Source organism: Atractosteus spatula, chromosome 13 (assembly GCF_055471065.1).
Source record: "Atractosteus spatula isolate fAtrSpa1 chromosome 13, fAtrSpa1.hap1, whole genome shotgun sequence".
In the NCBI taxonomy this organism is placed as follows: Eukaryota; Metazoa; Chordata; class Actinopteri; order Semionotiformes; family Lepisosteidae; genus Atractosteus; species Atractosteus spatula.
In genome coordinates, this window is record NC_142718.1 from 35,813,295 (window position 1) to 35,833,397 (window position 20,103).

The 20,103-nt window shown below is 49.6% G+C and overlaps 1 protein-coding gene across 1 annotated transcript; it reads right to left on the reverse strand.

Annotated features, from left to right (window-relative positions):
- bard1 (BRCA1 associated RING domain 1) lies at nt 1-19,928 on the reverse strand. The gene is made up of 11 exons (XM_088930691.1): nt 19,702-19,928; nt 19,246-19,302; nt 18,373-18,518; nt 16,112-17,115; nt 13,590-13,670; nt 13,011-13,183; nt 5,017-5,137; nt 4,621-4,741; nt 3,921-4,013; nt 1,984-2,081; nt 1-796 (listed from the first exon to the last, which is right to left on the reverse strand). Exons 1-11 carry the CDS (start codon nt 19,860-19,862, stop codon nt 425-427), a joined length of 2,427 nt encoding a protein of 808 aa, XP_088786817.1. The 5' UTR covers nt 19,863-19,928; the 3' UTR covers nt 1-424.
- Nucleotides 19,929-20,103: the final 175 nt, after the last annotated feature.

The window sequence follows — 20,103 nt, forward strand, 5'->3', positions numbered from 1 at the left end:
TGACGCTGCATGATTTATTTTAGAATATATCACTGCAGAAAAAGACATGACATTCGTTGATGCTGTTTAGCTTTGATTAACTGACAGGTAAACATAAATATTTAACAACAGTAAAAATTCACTTAAGAACACTTGCTACATTTAACATCTTCTCTTAGTGTGTGAATGTATATACTGGAACACCCTCTTCATGACAGCTGCTGAGTCATTAATATAAAAAGAGAAAGATATCGAAGATATGTACAGATATATTCACAGCTCTTGTACAGTTGCAGGCAGTAAAAGCAGGCATTCGGAGGCAAAGAAATGGCGGGAAAAACAAAACCTTCCCCACAAATAATTTATCTTAAATCCACGTTGATGGACCCGGATGAGGCATGATTTTCTCATGCACGTCCCGGGTGTGGTGTGCCGTCGGGAAACCTCAGCTCGGCGCGCGCAGAGAGCCCGGGGGCTGGGGCTCGGGCTCGGGCACGGGGAGGAGCCGGAAGGCCGCGATGCAGTCCAGGAGCCAGGCGGAGGGGGCGGACCAGACCTTGCCCAGGCGGACGCGCGGGGGGCGGTAGGCCGAGCCGCGGTCGTACAGCACGTACTGCGTGCAGGAGCGCTGGTCCGAGCCCGGCGGCGCGTGGTAGGCGGCCGCGTCGACGGTCTGCGTCACGTCGCTGTCGGGCTTGGGCTGCCGCAGGAGCACCCGGCCGCCGCCCTCCCTCGCCAGCCGCAGCAGCTCCTCCCTGGGGGGCCGCCGGAACGAGCCGCGCAGGAAGAAGAAGCAGCCGTCGAAGAGCCGGGGGAGCTGCGGGGACACGGGTTCCGTGAGCACCTCTGGGACCCTCGCGCGGGCCCATCTCCGGAACGCGAAGCCCGACCGCACGCAAGTGTTCCAGAAATGTATCTATCTAATCTAATCCATCTAATTATCCAAAATATATAATATATATATAATATAATATCTGTCTATAATCTATAATATAATATATATAATCTGTCTATAATCTATAATATAATATAATATAATATCTGTCTATAATCTATCTAAGATACATGTAAATGTATCTAAATCTTATAATCCCCATCTCTGAACTGGCTTCATCACTCTGCTCTCCTCCCCACTGAGAGCTGGTGTGTGGGGAGCGTACTGGTGCACTCCGGCTGCACACTGGTGGGTGTGGAGGGGAGTCCTCATCACTGTAAAGTGTCCAGAGTGTCTAGAACAGCGCTATAGAAGTGGAAGGAATTATTATTATGATGTTTCTGTGTGGAGCTTCTGTAAAAAAAAAACAACCCTTGCAAATCCAGAATGACAGCAAATGCTTGAAGGATCCGATTCCTTGTGAGTGGAATGCCAAACCCTGAACCACCTCAGCTGACTTCGCTGCGACCCCCTGTACACGCCTACATCCCGCAGGAGAGCCCTCCCCTGCAGAGCGGACTAGGCAGATGAAACGGTGCTGGGCCTGGCCCTGTTCATCGCGGGCAGCCTGAGGATGGGTTTCTGAATCTTGGGACTCGCGCGCAGATTCAGGTTTGTGGACGAGCACAAACTGCTGGAATTGTGCAGCGTCCTCTGCTCTTCCTGCAGCCTGCGCTTGCGTCTACCAGAGCCAGGACCACGACTTACAGGGAATTCCAGAAATAAATGCGTACGCTGCAAAATATTCAATACCGCAAAGCAGAATGCCTCTGAAGGTTGGCCTAACAAAACCAACTCTGCAATAATTCAGCTTTTGCTCTTTTTTTTTCCTACACTGAACAAAAGAAGTAATTTATGGCTGTATGCTTCGCCGGTTTCTAAGGATTTAAGACACCACTGCGTGACTCTCGCAGCGTGAGAACAACACCGCAGAGCTGTGTCCCACCTCCGTCAACATCGCCCCGTTACGCAACTAAAACCGAAGCCGCAGAGACATCTTTATGGTTTCGAGATTCTCCAGTAAGAAACGGCCCGAGTGTTGCGTTGCGCAGACTATATTCATACGTTACCATGTTCTCTCTGTTCACACGGCTGCGCTGGGCCCCCTCTCCTACTTCATAGTCGCTCTCCGGGACAAGGGTACCAGCCTTGAGAGAGTGCTCCACCCCTGCACAGAGGAAACACAGCTCTGAGCACGCGCAGCACCACAAATATCCGCTGGCGCCCTCTTAAGAAAACAGAAATTAGCCCCTGTTATTACTGGGGGCCATTTCTGTCAATGCATGATCCAAGGTATTTAACCTGTTCAGAGATGTCTTTTCCTGTGACACTGCATTGTTCTATGCTTCTGTGGCTCTTTCCTGTGATACCGCATGCCTATGGGCTGCTGTGAAAACACAGCTCTGAGCATGGACAAGTAGGGTCTGAGCTCGATCTGGTTCTCAGGAGGCGGCCCATCCTGTGTACAGATGTTCCCTGCACCTCCCAGGACCACACAGTATTAGTTCCATCTCTGCAAGATTTTCTGGCACAGTACATCACTCATACCGTTGTCTGGATTTCCATTCTTTCTGAGAAATGATCAAAGCCCTTCCTACTTCTGCATTATCTTCTATAAACATCCTATCTACACCTGTGCTTCTACAGAAGTCATTAACTGTAATTACTACCATTTTTTTTAATTACCACTCAGCGGAACCTGCATTTTAAAAAGCCTTCAAAGGCTCAGCGAGAAGACAGCAATACCTGCATACAACCAGATTACTTATTTCTTCCTGAATGATATAACTGCTCATTAGTGCAACAATAAGGCTTAATTAACACATCTGTTAATTACATTTGTAAAAACAGCAACGCAGTCCCCTGATGGGTGTTGGGCATTCATTCAGTGCTCATAGTGTCTGCTCTGGGGCAGTGATGCAAAACCCTGGAAATTACTCTGGCAAAGCGAATTTAAAACTTGCTTTGCAAACACAGCACTCAGCACTTGTTGTGAAGGGCTCATCGGGGTGTCACAACACAATCTGTACTGCACAGAATTCGGGGAGAAACTAAGTTTGAAAGATGAATAAGGCAAGTATACACCTGCGCATAAAGGAAATGCATTTAAAAAAATTAGCCAGTAAAGGAATGAAAACAAAATGCCTTCTAATGGGGGTATTTATTAATCTCGTGAAGGCCCATCATGGTTTCGACACAGTCATTGACTGTGCTGGGAGATACAGTCACCGAGCTGTACAAACGCAACACCGCCCAGTGCTGCAGGATTTACCCAGTGGCACCGTCTTTTCCTTCCCCCTTTGGCTGAGTTTTTTTGCCCCCAATATATACATCCGTCCATTTTCTAGTCGCTTCATCCGATTCAGGGTCAGAGGCAGAGCCTATGCCGGCAAGAAACGGGCGCAAAGCGAGATACTGGATGGGACACCACAATCGCAGGGCAGACACAAACACACACACTCACACCAGGGCCAAACTTCCCTGAAGCCCGTTAACCTATCAGCATGTTTATGGACTGTGGGAGCACCCGGAGGAAACCCACGCCAACAGGGGGAGAAGGTACCAACTCCACACAGGAATTGAACCCAGGGCCCCAGAGCGGACTATATATACTCAAGATATATAGTGTGAGTAAATGCTGAAGGCGGGATAAAGGCTCGAGGCTCCTATAATTGGATGGGAATTCTTTGGTCCGATGGGACGGTGCGGTGGCTCTGTGGCTCAGGATCTGCACCTCTGGCTGGAAGGTTGCCGGTTCGTATCCCACGGCTGGAAGAGGAATCCTACTCCGTTGGGCCCCTGAGCAAGGCCCTTCACCCCAACTGCTCCAGAGGCGCTGTAAAAATGGCTGACCTGCGCTCTGACCCCAGAGCTTCTCTCCCTGTCTGTGTGTCTCATGGAGAGCAAGTTGGCGTACGCAAAAAAAGACAAATTCCTAATACAAGAAAGTGTATAAGTGATCTTATACTAACCGGTTACCGCCAGCGGAGTCATTGCAGATACTCACACTGAAATTTCAGGATCCAACAGCCATTCAGCACAGCCAGCAGGCAGCTCAGAGTGGTGGGCATTGGGCCGTCCGCGACCACAACATGGGTCACTGAGGGGCAGAGGGAAAAAACAAGGCACTTTTTAGAATAAGTGTGGCGTGCGACCCCACTGGACAGATGTATTGGTCGCTCAGAAAGACACCTCCAACAACGACTGTGTAGTGAAAACCTAGCACTGGGGGGGAATGTGACAGCAGTTCACGTACAAACAGCCAAGAGGAACAGAACCTTGTGGCCAGTGGCCGCACACACCAGGGAGCCCATGAGAGGGTGAATCATGCACTTCCCGAGTTTAATCCTGGGGAAACCACCTCTGGTGTGCGCTGCCATTGTCAAAAAGCAATCTTCACTCTCCCACTGACAGTTTTCAATACGCAGCTGTTTGAATCGGCCTCCTAAATTGATAAGCACCCTACATTAATACAATTAACACCAGATTCTACAGGTTTCCACAGAACTTTAACTCTACTGTTTGGTTCTCTTTCTAGATTTCACCTATGAGAAGGAGAATATGGCAGATATATAGCATTCCCTGCTAATCCAGAGATTGCAGTGGGAGAGGTGATGATCTCAAATAAACACGGTGGAACCAGGAGCTCTAGACCAGGCCCGGTTAGAAACAGCCCGCTGCGCAGTCCAGCCCCTGCGAAGTCCTACCCGCGCTGGTGAAGCTCTCTGCCTGCCCAACTCCCAGGACTCTGCCCAGCCTGGAGAGCTGTGCCAGCTGGGGCTTGGTCAGCTTACTGCCCAGCACCGTCACGGCCCCAAATCCTCGAACCTGGAACAAAGCACAGGGACGTACAACACCACCTTCAAGCCCTGGCAACCCTCTGTCTTTGCCCATGCTGTCTTATAAAAGCTTTAACTGAATACAACTGCTTTAATTAGACTCATGAAACAAGTAGCCGTTTTGTGAATGATAAAAGGCACTTGACAACATCAAGCTTCTTCTTACTATCATTGTCGGTTGCAATATCAAAGCTTTACGCTGTGACAGGGGGTAGCATCAGAAACGAGCACCCTCTGTCTGATTCTGCCTGGCCCATGCCTTACCTTGCTCAAACTGGTTTTGGGGCTCTGCAGCGGGGTTGGGGTCCCCTGGGGAGTTGCCTGCAGGAGGGCCTTCATCTCGGGCGTCTCGGCGTAATCGGCAGGCCGCAGTCCGAAGATATTCCTGCAGCAGCGACACACACGCAGGCCTGATCCACACGGGCAACTTGCAAAGCTTTGCGCTAAAACAAAAAATCAGCTCCTCTACTGGGGCATTTGCAACTTTAAACTTAACTTTCTCCTTGGAGAAAAAAAACACACAAAAGCGCACACACACGCACACGCACAGAGAAAAAGGCTTTGGAAGAATACCTTGGCTTCCTTCTAGAAATAGGACATTTTAGTAGTTACAGCAAGTTTCAGAAGTTTTCAGAAGAGAGGTGAGTGAACTGAAAGGCCTCCTCTCATTTGCCACTGTTCTCCTGTTCTTTAAAAATCACCCTGGAACTTGTTAGCGAGGAGGATGAACCGACAGGGTGCGAGAGGCTCTCAACAGTACCGTGCGCCTTTTCTCAAGCAAACGCTCACCGCACACCGTCACACCGCCTTTCCCAACCCACGACTCATTTCTTAATCCAACGCCTCATTTTAGTTTAATACTCCTGGCCCAATAAAGACATTTATTACTTCCTCTCCCGTACTCCCATAGCTAAGAGCGCACGATAGAGAGTTCGCACAGACGAGCACACAGCTCACGGACCCAACAGCAATGAACTCAGTCAGGGCTCCGACTGAGGAGGATCTCCTGCTTATCGTGACCCTGCAGCAGCTCTGCTCTCCTACCCTCGCGGTCCCCCTCTCTCCCCGAGACCTCTCCTGCCCAGTTGCTCTGAAACGTTCCATCTGGAAAAGCCCCTGAAGCACACAGACCAGTTAACAGTTTGTGAAAGCGCCCTGCGGCACTCCATCGGGAAGGACACTAAAGCAAATAAAAACTGAACGGAGACGGAGTTTTTTTCTAACACGTTCTCCGCAGATCAAATCCTAATCAGCCCCGGGAGGAATGAGAAAAGCCGGTTGCCTGTGAGCCCTGATCCTGCTGTACCTCACTGATATAAGACAAAAACACACTGCTCCCAACTGACTGCCCGCTGAAACAAGGATTGAGAATGACTTTCCTCTCCTTATACAGCCTCCCTCTCTGACGAACATGCTATTTCAGCTGCGTTACAGTGACTTTACATACAATTTTGTACAGTACAGGTATATTCTCTGCTATCACAAAAGTATGCAAGACATAGGATATAAGCACACTAAACTGCAAGAAACAAGAAGAAAATGAAACAAAGTGGCTGCTTTGTAAACCACTGCCTTCTCCTCTTTTTCCTGGACCTGCACTTCCACAATCCAGCAGGTTTTATACTGCAGGTCACCCTTCAAGCATCATCTTTTAAAGGCTTGGAAGACAAACATAGGTTCTTGGCCAATTCAGAAGGCAATCTGTTCCGCTTATTCAGGACTGTTCATCCCTAGTCCCAGATGGCTGAAGCCCGTTCTCATTTTCGTTTTAAATGATCTGCAGCCGAACCCAATACCCGATCAAGGATCAATAAGAAACCGTCTTTAAGCTGAGGTTCCATGGCGCACCGCAGCCCCCCCAGGCCCTGGGTCTGTCCCCACTTGCAGCAGACAGAAGCAGGCTCTGCTTTCACACATGACGTGAGCTTAAAAGCAGGCACTCTGCTCTGCTCTCGCTGGCTAACCTCCCCTGACCCCCAGGACCCTGGTCATTGTCGACCCTGGCTGTCGAGTTCCCATTCCTCAGCGCCGTGCAGTAGCTGGCTCAGGCCATGGAGGCAAATTACTTTCAGCTCATTTGACTGCTTGCCAAAAGACAGGAGAAAAAAAAGCTGCTTTCTGCTGGATGTCCAGGTGCAGCTACGGACCGAATCTATAACCACGCTCCTAGCTAATCTACTGCTTTCGTTTTGCAGCCTACTGTTCCAGAGCTTTACTGAACAAACTAAAAAAAAAACAACACAATGCCTGCTGTACACATCATCGGCTGAAAAACCAAGCTACCACACATTGATACACCCCAGCCTCTCGCCTGCTAAACAGCCAGGCTCCAGTGTCAGAAGAGGCGTTTTAAATCCCTTAAAAACAATGACTGCGAAGCACAACCCGCAGACGAATTTCTTCCCTTCCTACACTGTAGATTTACTGGACAGCTGCAGCTGAAAACAGCACCTGAAATGAGGTGCTGCATAAACAGCACTTTAATGACATGTAAAATGAAACGGTTTGAGAAGTAAATTCAGCGGGATGGCTAACAGTATGTCACCAGCTCTGACAGAGTCTGGCAAAATGCATCTTAAAGCTCAATCACACTTTTGTTTTACAAAAATCGCAATTGGCAACTATGTGGCACTATTACCTTTTTTTTCTAGCACTCTGTTAGCTCTCACTGGCAGAGAGATTTCGCTGACAATTTTCGCCCTATATCCAACCTTACCTCTTTGCAATTCAATTAAATAAGCATCTTATTGCAAATAACCTCTTTGAACCCTTCCAGTCAACTACACAGCACAGAAACTGCCCTTGTTAAAGTTAGTAATGACCGTCTTTCTATCCTTATACCCCTAGACCTCAGTGCTGCTTTTGACACTGTTAATTACAACATCTTCTGCATCTTGAGACTGGAGTTTCTGACATTGTTCATAAAAGGTTCAACTCTTACCTTAGTGATTGCCAATGTTATGTGTCTTTTGGGGTTTTCAGTTCCACAGTGCTCAGTAATGGGCCCCCATTCTATTCAGCATTTACATGTTCCTTCTTGGTTAACTCTTAAGATCACATGGTCTGAATTGTCATTTCTACGCAGATGATTCTCGCATCTACATCCATACTAAACCTGACACTAAAGTGGCAGTTTCTGCACTCTCTAATTGCATCTATGACATGAAAACCTAAATCCATAGTGACCAACTTCAGTATGCCCAGAATTCAGCAGCCAGAATCCTGATCAGGTCTAGCGCAAGTGATCACATTACTCCTATCCTGGAGTCCTCGCACTGGCTTCCGTTCAGGTTTCGAGTTGACTTCGAAATCCTCTTGCTCACCTACAAGGCTCTGCATGGCATGGCACCTCAGTACTTGTCTGACTTACTATCGCCCTACTCCCCACCTCACAGCCTTTATTTGTCTGACTCTGGTCTACTGTTTGTCCCCAAAGTTTGTCTACTGTACATGCAATGGGTGCCAGAGCCTTCTCTTGTTGTGCCCCTAAGCCCTTGAATTCTATCCTCAAGGACAGCAGGGAGTCACATCCCCTGAGCTCATTCAAATCCAGACTCAAAACCTTCTTCTTCAGAAAGGCTTTTATTTAACTGATATCTACTGTACGTTGGCCCACCTACACCCTTGCTTTAATTGTTCTAATTCTGTTATCTCCTCCGCAAAGTGCTTTGAGAAGCTGTTTTGAGGCGCGATGTAAAATACAGTTTATTATTATTATTAACACTCTAAGCCAAGGTCTCTAATCCTGGTCCTGAAAAGCCCCAGTCTTACAGGGCACCTGTGTCTAAAGGTTGGGATCACTAGTAAGTTATTGATGAAGCAAACATCATTAACAGAAGACCTCTGGTCTTTGAGGGCAGAAGGGCACTCAGATTCTTGTCCCAGATGATCTGTACTTGACTTCATTTTGTAAGACATGTGCTTAAGTGACCAAGAGGAAACAGTTCCAAGTCTTTAGTAATTGGTGATTTAATGGTTTCCCATAAAACCTGCTGCACCAAGGCCTTTCAGGACCTGGGTAGGAAACCTCGTGTTCAGCAAAGTTGCAGAAATAGCTGTTGTGCAGTAAGCCAGAGAAAAACCTTCACAGATCCACATTCACCTGTTTGGCCAGGTGATCCAGATGTGGCTGGCACAGCTGGCAAATCCCCACTGGAGGAATCCCACTTGCAAGTCACTGAATGACAAGGTCAGGCTCAGAGCAGCTCTGTCTGGACTAGAGGACTGAACCCCGCCTCTGAGCATGCGCCTTAACTGGTGAAGCAAAATGGGAGTTCCTGAATTCACACTTAGTGATTCAGTAATAGCAAAACAAAAAATGACTTGATGGCTATATGTGAAGTGTGTCCCCCTCGGCAGACCCTTTGCAATTCCAATGTGCAGCACACCCAGAGCTTTAGATCCTGAGTTATTTAAAACATGAGGTTTGCCAACCATGACACACAGCATGCTCCCATCACCCTGCACTGTTCTCCGCAGCTATCAGCTCTCTGCCCCCTGCCCCCAGCACCCTGCTATCTGCTGCCACCAGCTCTCTGTTCCTCGCACCCTGCGCCCTGCTTTCTGCTGCTATAAGCTCTGCTCCAAGCACCCTGCTCTCTGTTGCTCAAGCTCTCTGCACGCTGTACTCTGCCCCCAGTGCCCTGCTATCTGCTGCAACCAGCTCTCTGCCCCCTGCCCCCTGCCCCCTGCCCCCTGCCCCCTGCCCCCTGCTGCTCGAGCTCGCTGCCCCCTGCCCCCTGCCCCCTGCTGCTCGAGCTCTCTGCCCCCTGCCCCCTGCTGCTCGAGCTCTCTGCCCCCTGCCCCCTGCTGCTCGAGCTCTCTGCCCCCTGCACTCTGCCCCCTGCCGCTCCCTGCAGGGCCATGGCGAGCCGGAGATTGATGGCGGGCGGCGAGGACTCGTTGGGGAGCGCGCCACGCGGCTGGGCCCTGTGTGAAATGAAGGGTGACGCCGGGACCATATCAAGCGATTAATTAAAAAGAAGCAAAGAAAAATAGGTTTGGTTCAGGAGATTAAACGTCTGCACCGCGATAAAACCTGGGGGACAATTAATAGGTCCACTGGTCCATAAAATATTTAATTTGGATTCATGAAGCCTCCCCCCCCCCCCACCAGCACCAGCGGAGGAAATGTATTGCTTCTGTTTAAGAGGAGAAAAAAGAAAAATAGAGCTGCGTGGTTCCAATTATTAATGTGTTTGAAAAAAAGAACATGCCCACAATACAGAAAAAGTAAACGATATTTATTCAGCAGCGTCTGGCTTTGGAGACAATTCCAGAGGGAAAAGAAGTAAATAAATAAAACTCCTTTTCCTACCATTAAGTGCTGGTGGGAGTTGCCAGGTAACCTGTTTTCAGACAGATTTTTGCTGCCTGGCTTTTTTGCAGAAACACTATCATTTCTCCTTTAATCTTGGCCACAGTGCGCAGTGGGGTCATGTGGAATATGCAACCGGCCTTTTGCTAGGAAAGACCAAAAAAACATCTCTCTGGTAAAAACTATAATTAAAAACCCTTCCTTAAACGCGCCAGCGCTTCATTGCGACACTAGGTTTCCATAAGGGAAAATAATAAACGTCAGTAGTGTCCTGCAGGAACTAGTCTGAAACTACTGCCATTCCTGAATTGCGCAACTAAGCTTTAAGATACAAAACAGCCAGTATTTGCTTGTGCTTCTCGAAATTCAGCGAGCTCGCTGGAGCGAAATCGGGCCCGATAACAGCCTGTTCTCTGGTTTGCAATGCTGATGCCGTCATGCCTTGGTTACTACACAGTTACCACACATGTGATGGCCGTAGGGCAAATTTGTACTCCTGAATCCATTCACTTCTGGAGCGCTGTGCACCAGTGTCCATCGGCAACGTCAACATCCCTTCAGTAAAGAATCCCACAGCCCTTTGTGGCAAGACAGCCCCCGACAGACCAAAAGTACAGCCACTTCCAGGGTGGAAAACAACATCTGGACCACAGGAAGCACCCCTCACAAGTGCTGGACCTGAGGAACATCTTAAAAGGACAGAAGAGGCAAGAAATGGACTAAGCTGAATAAATAGGGTAAATGTGTCCATTTTCACAGAACCCTGGGACCCTAAATTGGCTGAAGCCATTAGAAAATGGATGGAGGGGTCATACTTGACCAAGACATCAAGGATTCAGAGCCTCTGCAGTTACAAAACTGCCTCTTGCTTCCGAAGTGCATTCTGCTGAAGGGATGGAACTGGAGGGGGGGGGAAGCTGAAGAAAAGGTGGGCTCCGAGAGGCTCAACAAGTCAACAGAAGGGTTGAGATAAGAGAGTCTGGGTGAGGCTGAAACAGGCCATCGGGCGACTGGGGCCGAGACAGCCCAAACCCCGCAACGCAATCCGCCGAGCACCAGCGGAGCTCGCGCTGTGAGCGTCCTGCACACCAACAACGAGGGCAGCGCCCCCTCCTGCCGACATAGCCTGCACACGAAGGCCAGACTCCCGACAGGGTGCTTGGTGCACGGCTGTCCTTCCCCCTGTGCAGACGGCACAAACCCAAGCTGACTCACAATAGGAGGAATCAGCACATGCCAATAGAAAACACAGGAGATGAAGAACGTCTTCAAAGATCTCTTCAAAACGTGGCAGTAGACAGCGCGACAGTTGTTTTTGTTGCTGAAAGTGAAAGGGAGGGGCTGGGTCAGTTTCAATCCACCAGCTGCAAAGTCCCGGAGCTCTGCTGGACAAGGCTCCCAGTCCTGGTCCTGGAGAACCACACACCTGCTGGTTCTCCCGCCAGCCCCGCTTCATTACTCAAAGCCCTAATTGCTTTCCCAAGGAGCTTGATTGGAACATTTGAAAATGTTTTTTTTCCACCCCATCTTAAAAAGACTGATTTTTTTTTTTGTGAAAGGCAACAGCTAAAACAGTTAATAGTTGACCTCTGACATGTTCAAACAGTTCCAGTGAATCCTATTGTGAAGTCTAGGGGTTCAGCTGTATAACCGAGTCTCTCAGTGAGAGCTCAGCTGGAACAAATCCCAGTGTGTGGCCCTGTAAGACCAGGACTGGGAACCCCTGCCCTTGTGCACGCACCATGAGGGCTCCCAGACAAGCACAGCAGCCACGGGACTGTCTTTCTGCAGTCTCAGACCACTTCCAGGCAGGATTCCAAACACAGTCTGCAGTCTCAAATGCGTAATTTCTCAATAGCATAACACAACATCCCAGTATTGAAAATTACATCCGATTAAAAAACAGAATAAACAGCTAGTTGAGAGCACTGCACCGTACATATCTGTACAGTATGAGACTTGCAGAATGGAACAGTGTAAAGATTTAGGAAATTAAAAAGAGATTACACCCTTAATTTTTTTTGCAATTTGCAGCTTAGCCCCTCCAGTCAATGCTTAGCTAGCATTGCTGACCAAGAGCCGATTCGCTTACACAGAGAATTTGTTTTCATTTGTCTTTCGAGAGCCGCATTTGTCTTTTGAATACTGCAAACTTTTTATTTAATTGTTCATTTAACTAGGTAAATAATTGGAGAACAAATTCTCATTCACAATGCCGAACTGGGAGACAGTTCACACAGCAGGGCGTGAACCCTAGCAATCTGAGTGAAGAGCTTCGCTCTTGTCACACAACAGTGCTTCACATCTTATTTGAACCCACAGCCTTCCTATTACAAGTCCGCAACCTTAACCACTAATCCACACTGCTGCTAAAAGGTTCTAAAAGTCAGCCTTTGGAAACCTGTCATCTCTTTCCATAAGCTAAAGAGCACTGCAAGCCTTTCCAGAGGCAGAAGGATGGCAACCTGATGGTTAAATCAGTTTAATTAAATCCTGTATCTTCCCCAGAAAAAGAAGAAGAAAACATCCTGATCTATTCACCTCCCCCAGGCTACAGATGTCTCTGCATTTCTCTGTGTATTTTATCCATCAGATTTAATTAACGTTCATCCATCTCGCTATCTGCAAAACCTGCATCCATCTTTCCAAAGTGATTATATATCCTCCTGCCTTTCTATTTAAACATCTATCACCACTGGACTGTGACGATCCCTGCAGTCGAAGTGTCCGGCAGCCTGCAGCTCTTTGTCCATCAGCACACGGTGTGAGGGGCCCAACACACAGCCTGACAGCCTCTCCCTCAATCTCCTAACTGTGCCAGAGTTTAACACTTAGGCCGCACAAGAACAAAAGTCTGCCACTTCACAAAACCCTGGACCCAGGAGGAAAGCAAGCATGGCTTCATTTGAGAGGGCTGGACAGGGGTCAAGGGGAGACTCACACCACATCCTTTGAGGCGCCGTGTTCCAGCAGCAGCCCGACGACGTGCATGTGGCCGTTCCTGACCGCGTCGTGCAGCGGCGAGTCGTTCTGGTACCCCGGTGTGTTCAACAGCGCCCCCTGCTGCAGCAGCACCTCCACTACAGGCAGGTGTCCGTGGTTACAGGCCTCGTGCTGCAGCATCAAGGATATCATACGACACTGTATTAGGGTTCTTTTTCGGACACAGGGTAGGCTGGATCACGATTAAAGGAAAAGAGCCTTAACAAGACAAAACATTCAACGAGACACTGTGCACTGCTAAATTCTCCACTTAGAAATCTTTGCTGAATTGAATGCACTATTTATGTATCCTTTATGTAACAAAGGTCACAGTATGTATCAGCAGATCCATTTCTGGAGCACTGCACTCCTTTCTAGAGGGTTGTTGTGCCAGACAGGACAGGTAGGGGACCCCAATGGTTTAAACCGAAAGACAGAATCAGGACATTCACACTGAACAAACTGGCTCCGTTCAACACACTAAGACACAGCTGCCACCTCACCGCACCAGGAAGAGCACCCAGACACAGACACTCACCAGGGGAGTCCAGCCAGCATGATCCTTCAGGTTCGGGTCTGTCCCACTACTCAACAGCTCCTGGACAGCCTGCAGATCTCCCTAGAGAGGCAGAGGATGGAACCAGGAGAAAAAACTGTGAAATAGAACTCGCCGATCTCCACTTCACACTTGGCAGAGGTCCTTAAAGAAACTTCTTAACGGAGCTCTCCTCTACCCAACACACTACTATTGTAAGGGTCCCAGGTCCATTCTGCCCCTGGTCCGGTCAGGTTTTAAAGTCTCTTCAAATCTCCAGTTTCTAGAGGACAAGGAAAGGCTTCAACTGGTCCAATTGAGCAATTAATGAGTTCAATTAAGGGCTCAGGAGGAAAGAAAACCTGAATCTTTCTGGCCTCCAGGACCAGGGTATTTTGGACCGCAGGGGATTAATTGATGTGTAACACCAGAAGGTCTCTTCTTCCCAAACTGCACTCAAGACCAGTTAACCCGCTAGAATTAGGTTTCAGGTAACGAGACATATATATCAAAGAGATAAGAACAGGGGATCGCATCAGCATGCGTTGGCGCCAATCAAGCAGAGGTTAACTTCACACAGAGATGCAGAAAGAAGAAACACCGAGATCTCTTCCGCTCACACCTGAATAACTCTACAGCCAAAACTTTTTTATTTTTTCCCCCCATTTTTCAGCATGGAGTTAACATCTAACAGTTTCTATCGGTTAGCACTTGATTCAGCTCAACTTCCGATGTATTTCAGCTGTCGGTCTGCGCCAATATGCTGACACGGGAAACCTAGGTAAGCAAACTTCGCCCCAGCACTCTATTATCAGAAACGTAATTCCAGGGAATTAAATGAGCAATTAGAAAACCTGTAATTACTGCTACGCTAATTAAAGGGCAATTCAGAAGAGCTCTTAATCAGGGGTGCACCCTGTAAATGTATTGGAGACCCTTTTCTTCATATATAATGAAAGTGTTCGTTATCAATTTTAAATTTGACTTATGCTTCAGAGCAGTATGAAAATTACCTAATGCAACTGCACTGTTTTCTTACGGATGCAGAACTCTTCCCAACAGCTTGGAAGTAAAGCCCAAGCTCTGTTTCAGACACTGAGTAAGAAACGGTGGTGATGATTCTCAGTTTGAGCAGACGGAGATATCATATTACTCTTCAATGGTCAAGGAAGCCCAGGCCTAAATATCTGGTGTCTTCTTGTACTGATCAGCTGCCTATTTCATTCCTTTCTTCCCAGTCTGAAGAGCAACCCGTCGCTCCCCAGCACAAAAGACAGACTGGAGGATTAGGTGTGGAATATTTTATATCCTCCCATATTTTCCGAAGACATACTGGTGGATTCGTTGGCTTCTGGGAAAATGGGTCCCCGGTGTGAGTGTCTGTCTGTCTGAGCCCTGTCATGGACTGGCGTCCTGTCCAGGGTGTATCCTGCCTTGCTCCTGTTGCATTGCATTATATATAATAATGGGAACAAGCAGAGGTTAATTCCTCGCTGAAGAGTAGGACGTAAAGGCCCAGTGTTTCTGCTGCTGAGCCTCTCTGAATGTGAGGGAAAACCAAACTCCTTCTCCCACTGAAGAAGGATCAGCAACCAAATCACTGTCTTTCTTCTTCCTGCTTTTCAGCGTGTCATTAACTTTGCTAGTTTCTTTGCTAGCCAGCAGACTGATGTAGCTCCCCGCTCGAACCTAATAATAATTATATTTCTTTTATATAGAGCATTTTACTATGCATGATCTCAAGGCACTGTACACTTTAACAATCAATCACAAGAGAAAGGCATGGGCACATTAAAACCGCAAACGAGACAGAAAAATGTCAGGATATAAAAATGAGTTTTCTACAAGTGATAAGGTTTGAGAGATTATTCCGCAGTCTTCATGAACTGGATGATCCGGTGTGTAAATTTCATAACATCTATTGCACATTTTGTTTTAATAGCCTAAAAAAACCTTCTGCAAGAAGCGGCAGAGAGGTAATGTACGAGATACCCAGGTGCCGACAACATTAACACGCCGTTATAGTCATTATCAAGAGACACATGGACCAAGCGGGACAGAAACATTCACAAAGCCTTCTCCAGGCAGGTTTTCAAGTGCCATGTTTCATTTCAAACAACATCCTGCAAGTCCTTCAGCCGTGCCTGATAGGACCACGAGCCAGCCACATCATTATGAAAATATTGATTTCTACGTTTATGCTGCTCCAGAAGTGAGATGGAGATTTCCCCTCGCGTGCCAGTACGGCTTTCACTCCCCCATCTGATGCAAAACCACCCTGATGAAGCGCAGACTCCACTCTGCCCAGCAGAGAGCTGGAGCGTGACACGTTTTAGGGTCCTGCCCCCTAGATCAAAACCTGCTTGCGTTTGCTGAAAGGAATTCTGGGAAGAGATCCTGGAAGCAGAGGAAAATTGTGACGGGGTCCTCATGTACAGAGGCGGCATGGACCACGTGTCCACCAGGGACACTTCCATCCCTAAAGGGCAGTGCGAGTCAGAGCCATCATGTCCGTTCCCCCCTACCTTTATAGCTGCCAAGTGCAAGGGGGTTTCTCCTTTGAAGTTCTTCTTCATCGCTGCCAGTCTCCCGTGGGGCACCGCCTGCCCAGGGGAGGCCGAAGACCCCCGTCTCAACGGCGCCCTCCTCCTTGGCGAGTGTGGCGCGGGCTCCCTGCCACCCTCCCCTCCCGCTCCGCCCGCGCCGGACTCTGGGCCCACCCTGGCCTTCTTGGAGACAGGCGGCACGCAGGGGCCTGCGGGTGGCGAGGAAGAGGAGGCGCCGGCTCGGCAGCCGGGGGACCTCCGGGGTGTTCTCGGGGAGCCCTGAGCACTGGAGCGCGAGCCCCGCCTCGGCCTCACGGGGGCGCCCTCGCCCGCGGAGCCTGTCCCCTTCGGCGGAAGCGGCGCCGGCTCTCCCGCCGGGCCCGGGCTCGGAGCGGGCTCCTCCGCCCCGTCTTGACCGGTCTGTGGAGCCCGGCCGGATACGCGGGCGCTCTCCCTCACGGCAGGCCGCAAGGAGGACCTCCCCGCTCCTTCCCGCTGAGAAGAGCCAGCCCGCGGCTCGTCGGGGTCTCCAGCACCGCGGACCACATCCGGGGCCAGGAAGGACACAGCTTTCTTAGACGTCCCCTGCTTTCCCTCCAGTCCCTCTTCCTCGTCCTCCTCCTCCTCCACTTCCTTCGCCCCGGGGCCCCGTGCGGTCTGGACGCCCCACTCCCGGTTGACGCGCTTCAGCCTCTGCCTCTTGCTGACCCCGCCCTTCAGTTTCCCCCGGGGTGCGGGTCTGCCGCTGTGCCTCCTCTTCCTGCCGTCAGCCGAGCTCTGGGACGAGGAAGAGGCAGTGAAATCGAAGACGGAGGCCTCGGCCGAGCCTGCCGGGCAGCAGGCCTCCGCCTGCGCGTCTGGGGCTCCGCTCCCTCCCCTCTCCAGCCGGCACCTGACCTTGCGGCTCCGCGGGCTGAACCAGATTCTGAAGTTCTTCCTGTGCCTCCCGAGGGATCGGGGCGCAGGGCCAGCCTGCGGGGAAGCTAGAAGACAAGATTAAGACGTGCTTTTCCAGCGGTCGCTCACTGAAAGACACTCAACTAACAACTAAATTGAGATAAAGCGCTGCACAACGAGGATGCAGTTTTGTGTATTCTGCAGACATCCAGAAAGTTAAGCAAGTGGAACGCCGAGGTCTTTAATCTTTAATTCAATCAGTGCTTTTTAATGCTTTTTCTTTTAAATAACCAGAAAGCACAGCATTAACCACAAAATAAAAATAAACTTAAAACAGAGGCTTCCGAGTGGCTCCACGTGCAAAGGTTTTCTTACAGAATGCAGGTTTAGTGCAGAAGCGTACTGATCTGGATTCTTCAACAGGCAGCATGCCACCAGTGAAGCAGTTTCACTGTGGCTGGCTGGGCAGACCTCCACCAGGTTATCCTGGAAGAGTCAACAACAAGCACTGCTGCTTGCTGTGTGAGCATAGCATCGCCCCTCTAATGGATGCTGCCTCTCCTGTAGGCATTGTGGGATCTGCAGCAGGAACATCTGGCGGAATGGCTGTGCGCAGTTCAAGTTTTAGACGGAAGGTACACGTGGCCCCATTCACTGGTGCAGGTAGGAGAGCCACAGAACTAAATCCAAGCTGGAGAACCACTGGCGAGTTCAGATTTGACTGCATATAAAAGTACACTTCCAGTTCTAAGTGAAGAAAAAATAACCTGCAGTTAACTATAAAGTGCTCAACAGCAGAAATCGCAGAGGAAAGGGTAACGAACTGGGGAGCTCAAGTCCGCCTGGCCTGTGTTAAAGCTTAGACAGCAGGTTAGTGCTTTGCGCTGGGCGCGAGAAAACACGGGGTGTCAGGCAGTCGATGGCAGCTGGGTGCCGGCTCTGAAAGAGGGTGACCCCAGAGATTAGCGCTGCCGTCATCGGAGACCCCGCGCAGCTGCAGCGCGGAGTTAAATCGGCCCGCTTTGTCTGTGCCGGAGCACAACGCACAAATACACGCCAGAGCTAATTACACAGAATAATTACAGTAATTAGCTCTACAAAGATAACACTCCACAGAAGAAAAGAAGAACTATGTAGATACGGAGCGAGCTCCTGTGTGGACTATTTATGAAGGGTTAGGCGAGGCACCATTATTCTGCTTCATCTGTTGCATGTTGCCTTTTAATAGCACAAAAAATCCCAAAGATGAAAAGAACACATGTCCTGCATGGGCCCTGTTAAAGCCCGAGACCTTGAACAGTAACACCTCGCGGGCCGGACAAGGACGAGAGTACCTGAGTTACCTGCGCCTCCGCAGTGAAGCAGGGACTCCAGCTTGTGGACGTGCTGCGTGATGCTGTCCAGCTGCCGGTTAATCTGCAGGTCTGTGAGCCACACTGGGGTGTGACACACGCTGCAGCCCTCGCTCACACACCCGACAGCGCATGTCCTGCAACGACACACACACACACACACCTCTTGACGAGTGGCCCTCATGTGAACGGAAATGTCTTGGCCAGTCTGCTCCCATCCATCCATTTGCTAAGAGCTTCTTCCAATTCAGGGTCGTGGGGGGAGCCAGGGGCCTATCCCAGCAAGGAAAGGGCGCAGGGCAGGGTACACCCTGGACAGGACGCCAGTCCACAGGTCCGCAGGGCACAGACACACACAGACACACACACACAAACACACACAAACACACACGCAGCAGGGCCAATTTTCTTCCAGAAGCCAATCAACCCACCACTGTGAGAGGAAACCCATGTGAAAACGGAGGGGACATGCAAACTCCACACAGACTGCACCGCCGGTCCGTAAATGAACCCAGTGCGGCGAGACAGCAATGCTAACCACTGCACCACCATGCTGCTGCCCCCACTGTGATCCCGCCTTGAATATTTCACCAATTACAAATCAGGAGAGTCGAAGGAGGTTGAGTAAGCATTGCTAACAGCACCATACTATAACAGCAAGTGCTCAAAGGTTCTCGTCTAATATGAGTACAACACGATGCTAAGCCATTACTCTGCCTCTCATATCGCAGGCTGAGCGAAATACAATGTCATTCCTCTTGTGCTGCAATTTGACGATCCCCGTTTTGATACTGTAAAAGGCTTGCCTGATTGCAGTCGCTGATTTGCAATAGCTGCAGGATTTTCATTCTGCAGGACACTCACCGGCAGAACACATGTTCACAAGCCCCAAGACACACGGGCTCGCTGAGGGGGTTTTCACTGCAAGACAGATCACAAAGCACCGCGTCAGCACAGACAAATGCGCTCTAACTTCAGTCGCACCGTCTCAGTCATATCGTAGATAATGTAATCCTGAAGTTAAGGGTACACACGGTATGAATCGTTCCCTTTACTCTCGATCGGCTGTATTTATAGATTTAAACATTACGCCAAAGGGCGATACTAAAACGCGCTAATAAATCCTACAAGAAATCGATCACGTAAGAAGTTTGCTCGAACCAAGAAGCTTTACTACTGGATTGTCGCCGGCTGTTAGGCAAGAGGGGGGTGTGCGAGTGCGAGGGAGGTTAACTGTGAGCTGGAAACAAAGTTGTTCATGTTTCAGCAGGAGGTCAGGCGGCGCCTGTGCAGCAGGGCGACCGGAGAGGGCTACTGTACCATCTGCAGCACAGCAAGAGGCTCCGCAGCTGCTCGACCGACAGGCGGGTCCTCGTCCAACTCCCGGCCTCGGCCGGCGGGGACGACCGGCGGTCCATGGACCTGCGGGCCGCTTCGTTCCCGGAGTGACTCCGCAGAATCGCCGTCCCGTTCCCTCTCATAAGTAACACAGAGATATCCGGGCTGAAGAGGGAGTTCACTTCTCCCGCCACAAACGGCAGGAAAAGGAGGAGTTCGCGCTACCAGCCAGTGAAAACAGACCCAAATAGCAGTTGTTCTACAACGCTGTTTTATTCTGGCCGGCTGTGTGAAAGTGTGTAATATCTTTTCGCAGAACGCATCTGTTTAAACACCGTGGATCCAGTACTTTTAGATTATACGACTGGTAAAAACTTAAGTTGC

Excerpts from the sequence above, each read along its gene's own strand:
- bard1 (XM_088930691.1), bottom strand. The coding sequence starts at position 19,862 with ATGAGAGGGAACGGGACGGCGATTCTGCGGAGTCACTCCGGGAACGAA. Across the intron at positions 17,116-18,372 it reads GCTTCACTGCGGAGGCGCAG|CTTCCCCGCAGGCTGGCCCT; the intron begins GTAACTCAGGTA and ends CTTGTCTTCTAG. Across the intron at positions 4,014-4,620 it reads AGAGAGCTTCACCAGCGCGG|TGACCCATGTTGTGGTCGCG; the intron begins GTAGGACTTCGC and ends TCTGCCCCTCAG.